Source organism: Hylaeus anthracinus, unplaced genomic scaffold (assembly GCF_026225885.1).
Source record: "Hylaeus anthracinus isolate JK02 unplaced genomic scaffold, UHH_iyHylAnth1.0_haploid 12001, whole genome shotgun sequence".
Taxonomy (NCBI): Eukaryota; Metazoa; Arthropoda; class Insecta; order Hymenoptera; family Colletidae; genus Hylaeus; species Hylaeus anthracinus.
Window position 1 is genome coordinate 7571469 of NW_026534348.1, and position 16596 is coordinate 7588064.

Below are 16596 nucleotides of genomic sequence, written 5' to 3' on the forward strand. Positions count from 1 at the left end.
CTACAATAGTTACTACTGTTCGTTCGTCAAATAGACGGAGTATCATTTTCTATCGAATAAATATTAATTTAACAGTTGTAGTGTGATTTTGTGTTAAACTGTATTTACTAAACACATTGTACGCATTTCGATATTTTTAAAATTTCCGATGAATTTTAAGAAGATCGTAAGTACGATTTATTTTCACACTGAGAGGTCCAAAATGATTCCTTACCGAAAAATCATAGTTACGCGACTGGATCTCACATGGCACATTTGTAATCCACGGTGCATAAATATTGCAGCGAATGGCACGCGTGTACTGAACAAGAGGGACTGATGCAAAAAATGATTAATACTTATACGGGGAATAGTTACGTTTTATCGTTTGACAATCGAAGAGGTCGATCATAACTATCTCGTAATTGGAGTTCGTTAGACGAGTGAAAAAGATTCAAATATTTGTATTCGTTGAAATAAGAAATAGACGTACGTGAAATAATTGGCACAAAGTCCGTATTTGTTTTGTACAAGCTTAATCAATATATTGTATCAGATCCTTGGAAAAGTTATTGTATCTCGGAGTCGATAGAAAATTTTGTTGTGGTTTCTTTTCTTAGCGAGTTAAAAGAACTAAATACCATCACTTCTTCATAGTATAAAAAATAATTAAATTGTGAACACACATTATGGTTGCATTAGAGATAACGGAAATAGATCATTTGTAAACGACAGTTATCATAAACGAAATATACATGTCGAATTGAGTAATCTCCTCCTTTTCGAAGCCCGTTCAAAAAGTAAATTATATGTATTCGTTTGTAAATTTTCTGTTTCTATTAAATTAGAAACATCTAAATCTGTGATTTCTATTGCTGCAGTTAATTGTCTCTACAACTAGTGGTCAAGATGAAGCAAATATAATTTGTGAAAGTAAACGAACTTGCGTTTTAATTCTAAGCCGATTGCAAGGACTCTATAATTAGTCAAGAAACATATGTACTATAAATAAATGTTACGTTTACAACGTTTGGTGTTGATATTACGAAAGTAGGCCACAGCTAGTTCTGCAGTGCCTTCTTATCGATTGTTTAGTCGTTAGATAAGAAGACGTTGTGTTTGCTAACTATGACAAGGACAGGTGTGTTCGTCAATGCTTGCTATGGTACAGGCCACTGCAAATGTAGGACAAAGCACAGATTTTTTACTGCAAAAGTCGTAATGTTATCGATTCACAGCAGAAAAATTTAAACGGAAAAGAAAAGTACAAAAACTGAACAGATGGACTCGGGCTTTAATTTACATAACGGGTTTGAAATTTATCTTTCCATTCTGCAAGTGTATTTGCAACGCAATAAATCCTTCACGGTGCATTTTTATTTTGAAATGTTAGAATATTATACTTTGAACGGAATTTTATGTATACGAATCAAAAACTACTTTTGAAATTCTTCGTTTCGTTACCAATCTATTACATTATCATTGAGTCATAAAATGAATAGAAGTGTATACTTCTCGACGCACGCTATTAGAAATAATTACATGATCATATTTTTTATGAATTTTTTATACTAAATCGAATACCAGGATATTTATGTTTCGGTGTCTTAATTAAAAATAAAATAGTGTGAAAAGAAAGTACATTATATTATTTTTTTTAAATGCAGTTGATCAGTTTAGGTAATTTGATGTATTCATACACGAAATAGCCAGGGGAAAATAAATTGTAATAAGCTGTGCAATTGTATTACGAAAAGGAAAATAACTGTCTCAGATTCTGAAGTCACACGATGTAATATTTATCTTAATGCTATTAAAATGGAGCAGAGGACAGGACGTGATTTATGATAAAGCAAATGAGTAATGATTCTTTGTTAAAAAATCAGTCAAAAGTGAAGAGTAATGTCTTTCTATGCAAGAGTGTATTTTCAAGAAAATTCAGATTAAAAATGCATGGTGTACGGATGTCAATCGCTATCAAATATCAACTATCTTAACATAGCTGACTCTGACTGATCTGTTTTGCTCGCTTTTATTAAAATTGATGGCCGTGTAAATTCACTTCCTGTCGGTTTTTACCATCGACTTTAAATTTATGTTTAGTATCAGGTTGGGTTATAGCGGCAAGGCGATAAAACTGAATGTCAGAGAACACTTCCTCGATGGACGTCATTCTGAAGGACGAGCAAAGACAAAGAGTAAAGCGGAGATTAACTGAGCGTGAAAAGTGCTTGGAAAAACCAATAAAAACTTTTAAGGTCATTCTTAAAGAGATTAAATGATAAATACGTATCTTCCATAAGACTTTAACAATTTCAAAAGTCACGCAATAGTAGAGTTGGAATCTTCTGTATCCTATCGAAATAAACAAGATAAATCTGTAACATATAAACGAAACGAATAATACATACTTTCAGTCCGTCTTGAATTAATTTCAATTTCAATGTTGTTTAATCAATGAAGTATTTGTGATTTTCTTGCCCAGCCTTCGATATCTTGTTAAAAGGACCATTCTTTCTCTAATACCTGTTTTCGCTAAGCAGACCTATGACCTTTCTTTTTATTTTTTATTATTCGAGAATCTCATATAAGGTTCATATATGTATACAGTAGTATGTATAATACAGTTTACGTGTACATTATATCCGCAGTTTACGTTCTTTGAAGAAATGTACATAGAAAAGTACATAGAAAAACTGCGATATTAGGTTTCGCAACGAGCGATTCAACATTAAGTGGGAGACACGGTTTCGTATTAGGAGCTTCTTAATTAGCTCCTTTTTGATTGTACTTTACATAGACGAAACCGATGAAACAATTTTCCCATTTCATTTTTATTTTCCTTTTACGAAGCAGCTATATCCCGTCTGATCGGATTTCACGTCGACGATACCGATGAAATAACGTAGCCTAAATCGCAATGCGATATCCTGCACCGCGGGCCAGCGAGCGACGAACACGCGCGAAACAGGAAGGAGATCGGAAACGGGAGCACCTCCCGCGACATATCCTTGGTCCCGGAGCCAGTCGCGCAACACCCACGTGCCCTGCATAGCGAGCACGTCGGAGATTCGGGTTTCCCGCAGGAAGGAGAAGGAAGCGAGCCACGAACGAAGAAGACGAGGAAGAGGGGAGAGGGCAAAGGCAGCTAATGGTAATGGTAGCAAGTCAGTGTCTCTCGGGCCGCCGTCGACGCCGGTACATATTCACTTCTCGTCGTGGTCCACGTGTGCTCGACTTTTTATCCGATCTTTTTTTTTTTCCGGACATTTCCAGCCGTCGAGCCGCCTCGATGCTGTAACCTCGGGGAATTGGCGGTTCGTCGATCGCCCGGACGAGTTCTCCGCTCGGTGAACCTTCTTTTTCTCTTCCGCCATACTCGTTCCCTTCGCGATCCGTCCACCGATCCCTACCGAGCCGAAGGACTTTTCGTCCCGATGAATCCTCCATCCATCCTCTCGTTAAGTACGAACGGTCCGTCCGGTGAATCCGGAACGCCAGTGAAAATCGTCCGAGGACTGAATTCTCACTCGAGTGAATTCGTCGACGGAAAAACAACGGAGCCTGGAACGAGATCTTGCAGATCCTCGAGAGCCTCCTTTCCGGGGGAGTGTAAAAAACCAGAGTGATTTACCATTCGTGTCGGCGGTTACCGAGCCCGCGTCGGATTAATTCGCGGTGGTTGCTCGAATTGTGGTCCAGCGATCGTTCTTGCGGAGCTGCTCCTTCTGAGGCGCAGAGATTCAAGTACGGCGTAAGAGTAACGGAAATTGTGTTGCGAACCTCGATGAGAAGTAAACTGATCCAGTTGTTCGAAAGAGGAGCCGGCCAGAGTTCCAAGCGAGCCTTCGCTGAGCGATCTTTTTGTGCTTAGCTCCTTCGAGACGTAGGTGGTAGTCGTTCTGTATCACCGGAAGACCTTCAAATATTGGAATCATTGAATTCGTCGAGGCTTCCTGGCTTCCCAAACAATATTTACACGTATACGAGCCCTACAAGCCAAACTTCCTCGCGTCCTTTTCCAGGAGATGACGGTTGAACGAAGTCGGAGACCAAATCTCGAATAGAAATGAACTAGAACCAGTTCAGGTCCAGGAAGTAAACAACTTGCTGGGATTTTGAGCACATCTTCGCGAAGTGATTCTGTACTCCGCTGACTCGTACGAGTCGTAGGTGAAAGTTTAACGATTCCACGAGAAGATCAAAGCTCTCTCAGCTGGTCGATGGCGAGAGCTTAGGTAGTTCCCGGAATCTTTGAACGCCATCGATTCTGAAAATCGGTAGAGGTACAATTCCCTCGCGTTCTCTTTATCGGGAGACGTAAACGTGACAAAAATCAAACGATGCACCCTCGATCATTCCTCCGGGGAGAAAAAGACGTGGCAGAATTCTAATCGATCCTCCGCCGAGTGATTCTGTACTCGAACGAGACAGGAGACACGAGACACATTCAGGACACAGAATAGTCCGACAACTTCGGAGGACTCGAGTATTTGACTCGTCGAGCTTTCGGAAACTTGATCAGAGCTTTCGAAACGAATCCACGGTGAAAGCGGTCGTGTCGGTTCCGCCGAGTGAAACCAAGGGCCTAGAAAAGAAAATCCGTCGAGTGCTTTACCCAGGAGATGAGAGCGCGAACGAACGAGCCAGTCCTTCCTCTGAGCATGGGGTAGAAATGTACCTCGGAAGGTCAATCTGGACCCGGGGCGTCCTGGCCCTCGGACTAGGGGCCCTATTTTTGCTGGGATGCAGGTTCGACTCGGACGGCGACGAGTCGTCTGCCTCCGCGTCGCAGCACGTCAACGGGATCGATCCGATCTCGAGGGACTCGAGCTCTCTGCTCAGGGACTATTTCGTCGTGACCGTCGCGTCATCTCGATCTCCGCGGATCCAACAAGCAGACACGAAAAAGGTGAACACGCTGGACGACGGTCCAGTGACGGTCGGGTCGCGGCAGGATCCACGTTCAACAGGAGCGTTCAACGGGGTTTATTCCGAATGGAGAAATGTCGAATCCGACGGGGACGATGGGCCCGATTATTCGGTGGAAACGTCGCTTCCGACCGATCGGGAGAAGAGCGAACGTTCGGAGGATTATCGGCGGTTTGGGAAAGAGAGCGATTCGAAATCGCCGCGGAATGAAGTGCGCGACGAGACGTCCACGGTGTTCGGGCGCGTAGAAGGTGGGATGGGACGAGATGAAAATCAGTTTTTGAACGAGGATGGCGGGACTCGTGGCGCGTTGAATGGTACGGGAGTTGGTGAAGGGAGTGTCGTAAAGGAGAATTTCTCGCGGGACGTGAATGGAGAACCGATGAATGAAGTCGAGGAGAATTCGAGGCGAAGCTACTCCGTCGACGTAGACTCGAATTTATTTACGATCAACGATGAGGAACTTGGGAGTGAAAATAATATCGAAGGGAGCAAGTTGATAGAGACGAACAGCAGACTGGTTCCTTTCGAGCGTTATTCGATAGGAAACGATGCCGGGGACTATGGCAACACAGAACAGAATGTCGGGAGACTGGGTGATCTGACGCAGACGTATCATTTATCTTCTGAAATTTTCAATCCCCGGGAATTAACAAGTGAGATCGAAGAGGCCGAGTTAATCGACCATAGTGTCACCGAGACTCGCGACTCAGGATTCTCGAAGGGATCCGTCGATGATATCCAAAGTTCCGGTCGATTCTTCGACCTGGCGAAAGTCCTGGTTCTCGAAACTTCTCTTCGAAAGTCTGATAAAAATTTAGACGGAGAGGAAAGCTCGAGCAGAAAGCGAAACGTTAAATTAGTCTCGTCCTTCGAATCTCCTCTGGCGAGATCAGGAACCGCGCGGCGCGTCGATGGAACGACGAAGGATCTCCATCCTTTTTTTCACGAGGATCATAGACCGGCTCGATCTTCCGCAAAGCTGTTGGAAGCGTTCGGAAGCCGTAACGACCGGTCGAGAGAACGGGATCACGGAAAGGTCCTTGAAAGAGGAAGACGCGAAACGAGATCTCGTGATTCGTCGCCCGAGGGCAGCGATCTTTCCGCGAATTTTCGCCCGATCGACGTGGAATCCACCGAAAGTGACGGGAAGATGAACAGATACGAGATGAGGGATCGTCTCGGTCGTCGAAGTAAAACGGAATTTCTCTTTTCGTTTCTTCCCAGAAGCGAAACGATCGAGGAAAGAGTGTCGGATGTCTCGCCATTGATTGGCGAACGGTTGACTACAAGAGAAGAGTTAACGGACGCTGGGAAGTTTGTGAATGAACGAGTCGGTTCGGACGTGTCGTCGGATATCGAAAATGGTGTAAAACGTGTGGAGACAGGATCGAGCGACGACGGGTCGTCCTTGTTCCCTCGCGTGGCTGCTTCTCAGCGTGAGAGGCGAATCGCTGTTCGCCGAAAGAGATACATGAATTACTATTCGCCGCAACCCGTCACCCCCATGGCGTACGTTCACATACAGCCAGCTTATCCTGTCCCAGCGGTTCCACCCGCGAACCGGAAGTGCGTACGATGCATGGTTGTTTACAAGCCGTGTCCTTCGTCGTCGAGACAGCCGTCCAGACACTTCTTCCCGACTTATCCGAAATATCAGGAGCCCGCTTCGAAGTGGCACGGGCTCAAATACGGTGAGTGAGAGACTAATAAACGCGGGGTAAAGAGTGGGATTCGTGCTCGCTAATTTATGCGAGCTTGTATCGTGTCACTGTACAAATTCCGTGTCGTGTATTTTCCGTTTATATTTATCAGTATGCCTTTTATACACGATATATAACAGAATTCGAGATCGATATGGCTAAATATACTGTGGGATAAAATAATATTTGCACACTCAGCATTTAACTCTTCGCACTCGGATGTCCCCTATGAGGGGACATCGTAAGTCTAGCAAGTTTTGTTGGTGGTTATGTATGTAGAATAAATTTATGCTGACGGAAATTTGGTGAAAATGCAGATTATCTTGAAGTATTCTTATTGAAATTGCGCGAGAAAGCAAAGTAAAACATGGCGTGTATACAGAGATTTCGAGAAAAATATATGAGCAGGCGGCACGTGGAAAGAGTATGAAGTAAAGGGTTTCATAAAAGAGGCTTCCGGGTTTTGTTGTTAATAATAAAATATCCCTGTCAACGTGGCGTAGTGGACACATTCGATCATGTTTAATTACAATCACGTGTACTTTATTTAAAATGTAATTGAACATATATATTAGGGCGAATAAAAAGTTTGTACGTTTTTTTACGATGTTTCAGTTCGTGCAATTTTTTGAAGTCATTAAAATTACTTTATACGCAAGTGTTATGTATCGTTTTGTAACTTTTCGAAAGATCTTTCACATTCGATTCTTAGCTACATTAATTTATCGATCGTTTAATTTATTTTATACTAAAATAGTTCTTGCGTATGCATTGAATAAATCAAGTCCAAACAATACAAGCAATAAAGCATGCTTATCGCGTGCAAAAATAAATAAGAATAGTGGGAGATCGTTAGACCGAAGAATACAGTTCTTGGAAACACGGAAAATACTCGTGACTGGACGGAGAAAATCGCGTGTACCACGTTGCTCACGAAACTCTTCGGTAACCAGACCTTAATTACGCTTTTTCCTACGTCAGTGGGGGGTCGCGAAATTCGCTGAAGGTATAAAACACCGCAAGAGCGTCCCCCAACGTTGATTGCAATTTATGGCCGCGCGGTTTACTCCTAGAAAAAGCACGTCGACGAAACATCGCTCGGTTAATGAGCGTCCGAGGCTCCTCAACTTCTTCGCGGAGGACGAAGGTCGAATCTCTGATCGACCTAACACGACAGGGCGCTCGGTTCTACTTCCGTTTTCTTGTCAATCGTCGAAAGCATCGCGAACGAAAGAATCGTCCGACCGTGACGGTCAATCTTACCAACCCCGTGTTTATATGATTCCATCTTCTCTGTGAAACGACTCTCGTGTCAGACAGCACTTGCAACAAGGACGCCTTCCTGCTTCAACAATTTATACGGTGATTGTTTTTTATCTATTGCGGTCCCTGTTTCGTTGAAATGTTAGAATTACATCGTGACCTGTTGCATTTGGACATATATTACTAGACAATTTTCCGTGCTCAATGAACATTGTAACTTACGTGTGTGTTTCATATTTTTATAAGCCAGAAAGGAGATTGTTAACAGTAACGTCTAAGTAATTTTGTACAACTCATTAGAAATTAAATATACAATTATTGTATATATAGAATAACACGCAAAATCGAAAGTTGAAATCAAATAACTCGACGCAATATGAAAAATGACAATATAATATTTATGTATACCAATTATATATATATATAGATATATATATAATTGGTTTCAATAAGATTAATTGTCCCTAATTATTTGCATATCGCGTGAGAAATTCAGCAAAGACTACGGAACCGTATTAGCAGAAATCGAACAAGCAACCAGAAGAAACGTCTGAACGCTAAGGTTGTAGGAACGTTTCCGTGCAAGGCATTTGCGTAGGCACGTACCTCGATCCATTGAAAAACGACGGAGAAACTAAAAATATCGACATATCAACGTGCCAGCAGATGTACGCGTGCATTCGCACGCAGAAAAGTGCGTGATGCCGTAGCGAAAGTTCGCGATGGAATAGTGTGAAACTGCGAGTAGAGATGGGATTAAGCATATCGCGAGTAATAATTGAATTATTTCAAACATTTTGAGGTCCTTATCTCGAGACAGACATGTCCAAAAGTATGATTCGAAATTTACGTAAATGTACAGTCTTACTGCTCTCGCTTCTCGTTTTCGTTAAACTGTTGTGACTTTTCTATTCAAGATTATTCGAGGTCGACGTTGCGGTACAAAATTAACCCTTCGTGATCGTACAAACTTCAAACATTATGATAACATTCAAACATTTTTTTTCATATAGTTAAAAACGACGAGGACATTAAAAGAATATAATACCGAATAAGAATACGAATTTTGATATTATATTCGATGTTATCTATATTCATCGTATTTATAGAGAAATATTAATAATAAGAAGATGGACTAATACAGAAAGATAAAAAGAAGTCGAAGCAATTTTTTCGTAGCATTTGTTTGGCAAATTTTTGTCGAAATATCTTTGCTTTCCATTATTGATATCACAGTAACTTCGAAAGCCATTTTAAGCTTTCCTAGATCCTCGGCAACCGCTAACGTCGTTGTTATTAAAATATTTTTACGCTGTGTCATTACTTTAGTAGCTTTTTGGTCGCGTTGCATGCACACCGCCAAGAATTCCCATTAATTACATCACGAATGCGGTTAATGACCGGTATCAATCACAAGAACGTATAACATAATCGGGCTGAACTCGATCCTCCGTGATCGTGCGTGGAAATGCTCGTCCAGGGTGGCCCTGACGTGAATCTTGATCCTCATAACGCGTCTTTTAATTGACGCCCGTCCCTCTTAGCCGATATTCATTAAATTTTCCATTTGGATCGATGCAACGATACCATCGATTGCTATCGATACTTTTACATCTATCGCGTGCATCTGATAATAATTTTCTGGAAGAAGACGAAAAGTTAGGCCCTCGAAATAAATTTGATCCATAAAGTAGTCAGATTCTTCTAACTTCTAACACGAGTGGACTCGGCCATGCATATTTTACTTTTGTTTTACAAATAAAATGTTATATCAAAGTACTGTTTATCTTAACATTTCTTATTGTATAATTAGCAAACTGTCTTACTTTTGGGATTACTGTACATGAATAGGTTAAAACTGTTTCTGTTCTTTTTCTAGAATTTAATAGTCTGTTATGTTTTTTACTCTCTTGGGTTGTGTTTCTGGAGTACCACTTTATGCTGAATATCAATGTGATTGCAATTGTTTTTATTGCGTGACATCAACGTTACAACACACATATATTGTCCATTCAATTTTTCTAAAATATACATTTTTCCATGTTACAAATATATTTTTGCAGTTTCGTTATTTCACGTAAATACCACACCCTCCTCTGCTGTGTAAATTTGACATGAAAATTATTTTTGTTCATCGTGTCAGAATATTCGTACGGCTTTTATATGTAAAATAATTATTTAGTGCTTGATAAAATGCTGAAATTATTTCTTCAATTTCAAAGTGTCGTTAAATCGTGAAACTTGTTTTTCTCGGAAATATTAAAAATGGACGTACGATGTCTGTGCTCTAGGTCATAAATACAGCACTAGCTTTCCCTTTGAATTTGTATAACACATTTCTATAACTGAGAAGATAAGTTTCTAATCAACCACATTCGCTCGTATGTCTTTGAGTTGCTGTCACGTAACAGATACTAGAAATTGTATAGTAGAATACAAAGTCTTCCATCTATCTTCTTGGACAGCGGAGATGTTATCTTGTAATAGATATTGAAATTGATGCTGTTATTTGTACTGCGTGATAGAGTACGGTACGACGCCGACGTACTGGTGCAGTTACTGTAGGAAGATCTATAATTAAATGCGTCGTGGTTGCTTTAGCGTATTAAAATTGCAAAACTATTTAGTCGGAGCGATTCCGTTTCCAAACGAAATAGTGTAGGCGTGGATTCAGACAGGAATAAGGATATAACTGTTACTGTGAACGTCGCGTTAGAACAATTTTAAATAGTACAGACCATTTTTTCAAGCCATCTTGCATGATTAATGCCACGAGATCCTTGTCGATAAAAGTATACATTGTAATAATTAGGATTTCAGTTGGTGTCAACATTTTTGAAGAAATTACAGTCTAATACAATAAAAATGGAAGCACACTGACAATCATAAAAGTATTTCTATTAATCATACACTGAATACCAAACATCATTAACAGCATAATAGTCGATACGTAATTGCTGTATTGTAATTGCTGTATTGTAATTGCTGCACATAGAATTATGCTGTCTCGCTTTAATGCGATATATTTTTAAACCCAAAAAGGTATTGCGACCGTAAGCTTTTTATCTAAAAGCAAACGTACACATGCGTGTCGATATCCCTAAATAGGTTAAAATAATATTCGGTGGGAGCATAACATTAACTTCCAGCTAAACATGTACTCGTGTCCATCGTACCAATGTTTAAAGTAAGTAATACGAAACCACTAGCAGAGACTTCCTCATAGTAAGTTTTACCGTTAAGTTGAACGATAGAAGCTCGAGAATCTGTTATGAAAAATGATGGCACAAGCTGCACCGTCAAAGATAAACCTACTCAAAGGTAATTAATAATTTCTACGCACAAAGGAACACACGTAGTGCGATGCAGACATCACTTTCAACTGCTTCCTCGTCGCGAAGACCGGCGCCGAGCCGTTGAACGTTCACGAAAACCCCTGTAGAGAACGCGATCATTATTCAAGGTGATGGCTTAGTACGCGCGGAACTATGCTTAGATCGATAATTGTGGATCGCGCGAGAAAAGCATCGGTGTCGCCGTGGATTGAATCACAGGGCTACGGATAGGAGTACGTAGGCTGTGCGAATTGCGCGTGAAGATCCATAATCGTGCGTGGCCAGGCACACGAAGGGTGGCCCGTCCACGTGAACCGGCCTTCGAGGAAGGCCTTATAACGCGCTCTTTATTAGCGCACTGCGTGCAAACCTTTATTAGCATTCCGATCGACGACGATCTAGGATGCCGATACAAGCATGTAGCAATGATCGGTCGTTGTTTAGGAATTTATGCTGCGACGTTTATCGAAAGCGACAGGACACGAATACCTGAATACTGTTGTAGGGTTCGACGCTAAACCAACCGACATTTATTTCTATCCATTTCTACCATGATCGATTAAACGTGTGGTTTGAAAGACATTCAGAGCGAACCAAAACTTCGTGAGTTTTTTCACGTTGTTTCGAGTTATGCAATTTTTTCAAGTCATTAATATTAGTTTATACGCAAGCGTTACCTATCATTTCGTAGCTTTCGAGAAACGCGTTCATATTTAATTATCAGCTACGTTCAGCTACGTTAATTTATTGATCGTTTAATTTTTGTTCGTTTTAGTAAAGTCATGGTAAATCTCGAGATTCGAGTACTTTTATGTCGCTACTGGAAGCAAGAGTTTAAACATACCGAATACAATATTTTCTTCGCTGCTTTCAGTTCTTTTGAAACTCTTGCTTCCAGTGGCGACGTAAAAGTCCTTGAATTACAACATTTTCCATGATTTTACTAATTACTAATTACTAAGTCTAACACAAAACATTCCAACAAAATACAGCAGAATATTGCAAAATACAGAACGCTCCGCCATCATACAGCTTTACACGTAGCCTCGTAGCATAATGCAGCAAGATAGGACGTAATTCTTGATATGGATACACGGTATGACACAGCAAATTATAGTCTAATACAAAACGTTCCAGCAAAATACAGCAGAATAATTTGGTCTATGGACCATGTGTAATGCTGTATGATGATGGATTATTCTCTATAATTAAGCAAGATGAAACGCAATTCTTGATATAGATACACAATGAAATACAGCAAATTATAGTATAATAATAAATATTCCAGCAAAATAAAAATTTATTCACCGTTTCATTTTTTTTTCGTTTCAGTAAAATGATGAAACTTCGCTCTTTGTATCAGAGTTTTTCTTCTCGCCATAATTAGCGTCAACGTTTGGTAGCGATAGTTGCATTAACTGACAAATGACAAACGTATAACGAAAACACGAAGAAACTACAAGAGTCCATTCGAAATTCTTTCTTTCCATATTTCTTTCCATATTTCTTCCCCAGGTCTCGATTTATCCGAGCCGTTTCTGTCTCAATAATCCCGGTTAACCAAGGTCTCGCTGCGTTCGAATAAAATTTGGTTCGACCTCTGTTATCAATAACGTGATTTCCCAACGGTACTCCCATCCGAGGTACATTTCAAACACCTTTGAATAATTCAATCCCTCCGCATTCTTACTGACGATACACGTCAAGCCCGTCAAACGTGCCAGCACCTACGATAAAAGTAATTTACAACGATAATACCACTACCTCGAACCCTTCACCCTGGCTATGCCACCTTTATTTACTCTTATTTCACGTTGTAACTCATCGCCGGTTTACTCAAACCTTGCACGCACACATCAAAGGTGTCCGGCCTCTCCTCTTGTTCCGTTCCCGGCCGCGTTTCTCGCGCGCGAGATCCTTGCACGCAGTATTTCATCGCTTCCTCCCGTAACCTTTTCAGCGAGAAGGGCGCCCCGCGCAACAGGTACAACGGGACTCTTGTGAAAATGTGATTTACGGCTTGATTAACCAGTCGAGCGACGGCGCCGGTGCTCGTTGCTTTCTCCTCGCGCGCCCGGGACACGCAGATTTGTCAGAAGTCTCGGAAACACTCCGCAGAACTGCCGAGATTGTCGGTCGCTTCCGCGGTACGCTTCCAACCAAAGATGGGCAAAATTCTCTGAGGTAATTCTCTTACGCTCGGTCGAAAATGATGTACGTACTTCGGTTTGTAATGGTACGAGTTCATCGACGATCATTTAAATCGGGGTCAACGAACTAGCGCGACGCGGAGGTTCGAACCGCGTGCCGTTGCTATGTTTTGGTTTTTTGGCAAGTGCCTTGGCCTTGGTGCGTGCGAACGCAGGCGCTCGTAAACGAATTCGGAGGAATGACCGGTCGTTTGTTTATAATTTGCGTTGACGTGTTTCATTCTTACAGGCGTTATTCTCGTTTTAGGAAAATGATGGAGCCTCGCTCTTTGTATCAAAAGTTTTTGTTGTCGCCATCGTTAGCGTCGATGTTTGGTAGCGATAGTTGCATTAACTGACGAGTGACAAACGTATAACGAAAACACGAAGAAACTACAAGAGTCCATTCAAAATTCTTTCTTTTCATTTTTCTTCCCCAGGTCTCGATTTATTCGGGCTGTTTATCCAAACGATACATCCAGTCCGAAATGGGGCAACAATGAAACGAGGCTTGTCTATGCTATAACCTATTTCTTGACATATTCGCAGTTCTGAAATTCCTGGTTATGAAAGAATTATGGAAATTTTGTTTACTTTATGCGATACATATTTACAACGCTGATATTTCGAAACATATTTCGTAATTTTGAGACTGTAATTACGTTTAACATTCAAACTATTCTTAATGTTCGCATACATTTAATTTCACAATTCCGAGTTAAATAACCGCAGATGCGATACGTATATCAGATATAAGACAACAAGGCACCGAAGCAGCAAATACTCTGCTTATTAAATAATAAAACGACTTCTTACTACCTATACTGCTCCCTGTCATAAAGGAGTTTCTTCGTTAGTGAAAGCAAACGGATCGGAATAACTTCGTTACGTGCGTATTAAAATAGTAAACGACAGTTATGATTTACCAGTCCAAAGCATCCAGAAATCTTTGAAAACGAGCTTGATACGTGCTTTAAACTAGTAATCCTTCATTTCTATGTATAATGTTATTTCGATTCATCGTATCTCGTAGAAACCAATAGTTAACTACTATATTCGGTTACGATTGGATCAGAATTGTAGGACCAACATTCGTGCGATTCATGTGCAATCATTCGTAAACATTTAACAACTCCAGAGAAATCATGTTCGTGTCTTGAACCTAATTCATAGCGCTGTCTTTAACACTTTTCCATTGTATACGTTGAGTTATCGTGTAACAATGACAGTTGGGCGTGACAGATAGACTATTTTACGCTCAATCTGATTTAGCTGCACAGGTTCGAAAGTGCGAACGAAGTGTCTAGTTCCTAGCCTCTAGAAAGAGAAAAAACATCATTTATACAATAGCATGAACAGAAATGGAATAACGCATGTACAATAGTTGGGACCCTCGGACTGCTTATACAGGATATCCCGTGAAAGTGGGACATTCATCTCTTCGCGAATAGGCATGTAGAAGAAATTGAATAACGTTAGAAACGCTAAACGTTTATAACATTGATTACCGATAGACGTATATTCTGTAGGTACATGCCTCGAGTTATTTGGAATCTGATAAATGGAATTATATTAATAATATTACAGTGACATTTACTGGCAATGTAGAATGTTATTCACTGACGTCTTTTTGGAGTAAAGGTCTATGTAAACGTTAGCTATCGTATATCGGCTATTATAAATCCAAATTTTGTATAACGAATAAGTCTGATATTTTTTCTATCAAGTTTGACAAATAATATGTTTCGCAAATAAAAATATTCCTTGAGTGGTTCAAAATATCAGAAAATAGTTGCACTAATCTCCGACTAATGATATGACTAATCGTCGCGAAAAACATCTAAATAGCGATAAATTGCAGGCACGTGGCGTTTATTGAATGAAGAAATTACTTCGAAGCAAAAGAACAACGTTTAGTCGGTCGAGTAAATTAATTATTTAATCTTCTAAGAGACCAATTTAAAAAAGAAATGAATCAATAATTCTATTCTTAGGAATTGAATTTATTCCTATAACCAACAGAAGAAAAGTATGATAGCACTCATTTCCAATGTTGGACGTGTCATACCGTGACAAAGTATTCTGGTATTGAAATTTGACGTTCTAGTAAAATACAGGGCAATAATTTCCAATTTGATATATCGTCTGCAATCTCATGATAACAGCTGTTTTCACGAGGCAGTAGCCGTTTTCACACGGTAGATGATTAGCTGTTACGTTAATGCGCGGTTGACCCAGGGAAAATGCAATTTATCTTGCTTTCGCTGGAGACGTCGACTCGAAATTAGTTGGCACATTAGCAATTCAATTGAATCGATATTGCTCGCGTGTGTATCGCTTCGAGCAGTGACAGGTGTTACTTGTGTATTATGTATTATGTGTAAAATAATGATTCTTCTACGCGAGTCTGCATTACGAATCTATATCAGAATATATTACAACAAATTCTGTTTGAACCATGGCTTTTAGAAAGTTCCAGAACATATTTTAACCTTTTCAGGTATAACGACACAAAATTGTCGTTACCTACGATTAAAAAGTGTACCACGTTAAAATACAATAACAGTATACTTGTACGTTAAAAAGAATTTCCTAATCTTAGATAAATAGAATTAGAAGTAGAAATAGAATAGAAATAGAATAGAAATAGAATAGAAATAGAATTAGATAAGTAATTAGAATTAGATAAATAGAAATCCGTTTGAAACACATCCTTCAAGAGGTTGAAAATGAATCTTCCAGGACGAGTATCGTCGGAAAAGAAAAGATTCTCTAAAACCTATTAATCCGAAAGTCCTTCCGGAAAACGATTCATTTGTAAAACTAACGAACTGCCCTCAACAGTGATCGGCTGACAGACGAATCAGGGGAAAATAAGCGTCGTCGATCGCCGCTACTTGTAAAAGAATGACTTGTATGTAAAAAGTGTTGAACGGACAACAAGGATGAGAAAGAAAGGGGCGCGGATGGCTTGCACGAAAGTCGTGCAACGAGGCAAGGGAAAAAGAAGGAAGAAACGAGGCGCTCGGAGGTTCCTCGCAGGCCCGGCTCGTTTTCCTGGCGAGCGGCACGCTTGCAGGATACAATGCATCGCGCGAGGCGTTGCAGCGATGCAATGGGCCTGCGGCGATGCAACGCAACTCGGTCGCGGCCGCTTTGAACTGCTCGACAGGCACCGTGTAGGTATATATCTCG

General features: G+C 40.5%; 1 protein-coding gene across 1 annotated transcript in view; it reads left to right on the plus strand.

Annotated features, from left to right (window-relative positions):
* Window positions 1–4504: 4504 nt before the first annotated feature.
* LOC128891188 (laminin subunit alpha-1) overlaps window positions 4505–16596 on the plus strand; it is a 66563-nt gene continuing 54471 nt past the window's right edge. Inside the window, exon 1 of the mRNA XM_054150490.1 lies at window positions 4505–6605. Within this exon, the coding sequence (XP_054006465.1) occupies window positions 4655–6605 (1951 nt within the window). The 5' untranslated portion in view covers window positions 4505–4654. The remainder of the gene's footprint in view (window positions 6606–16596) is intronic.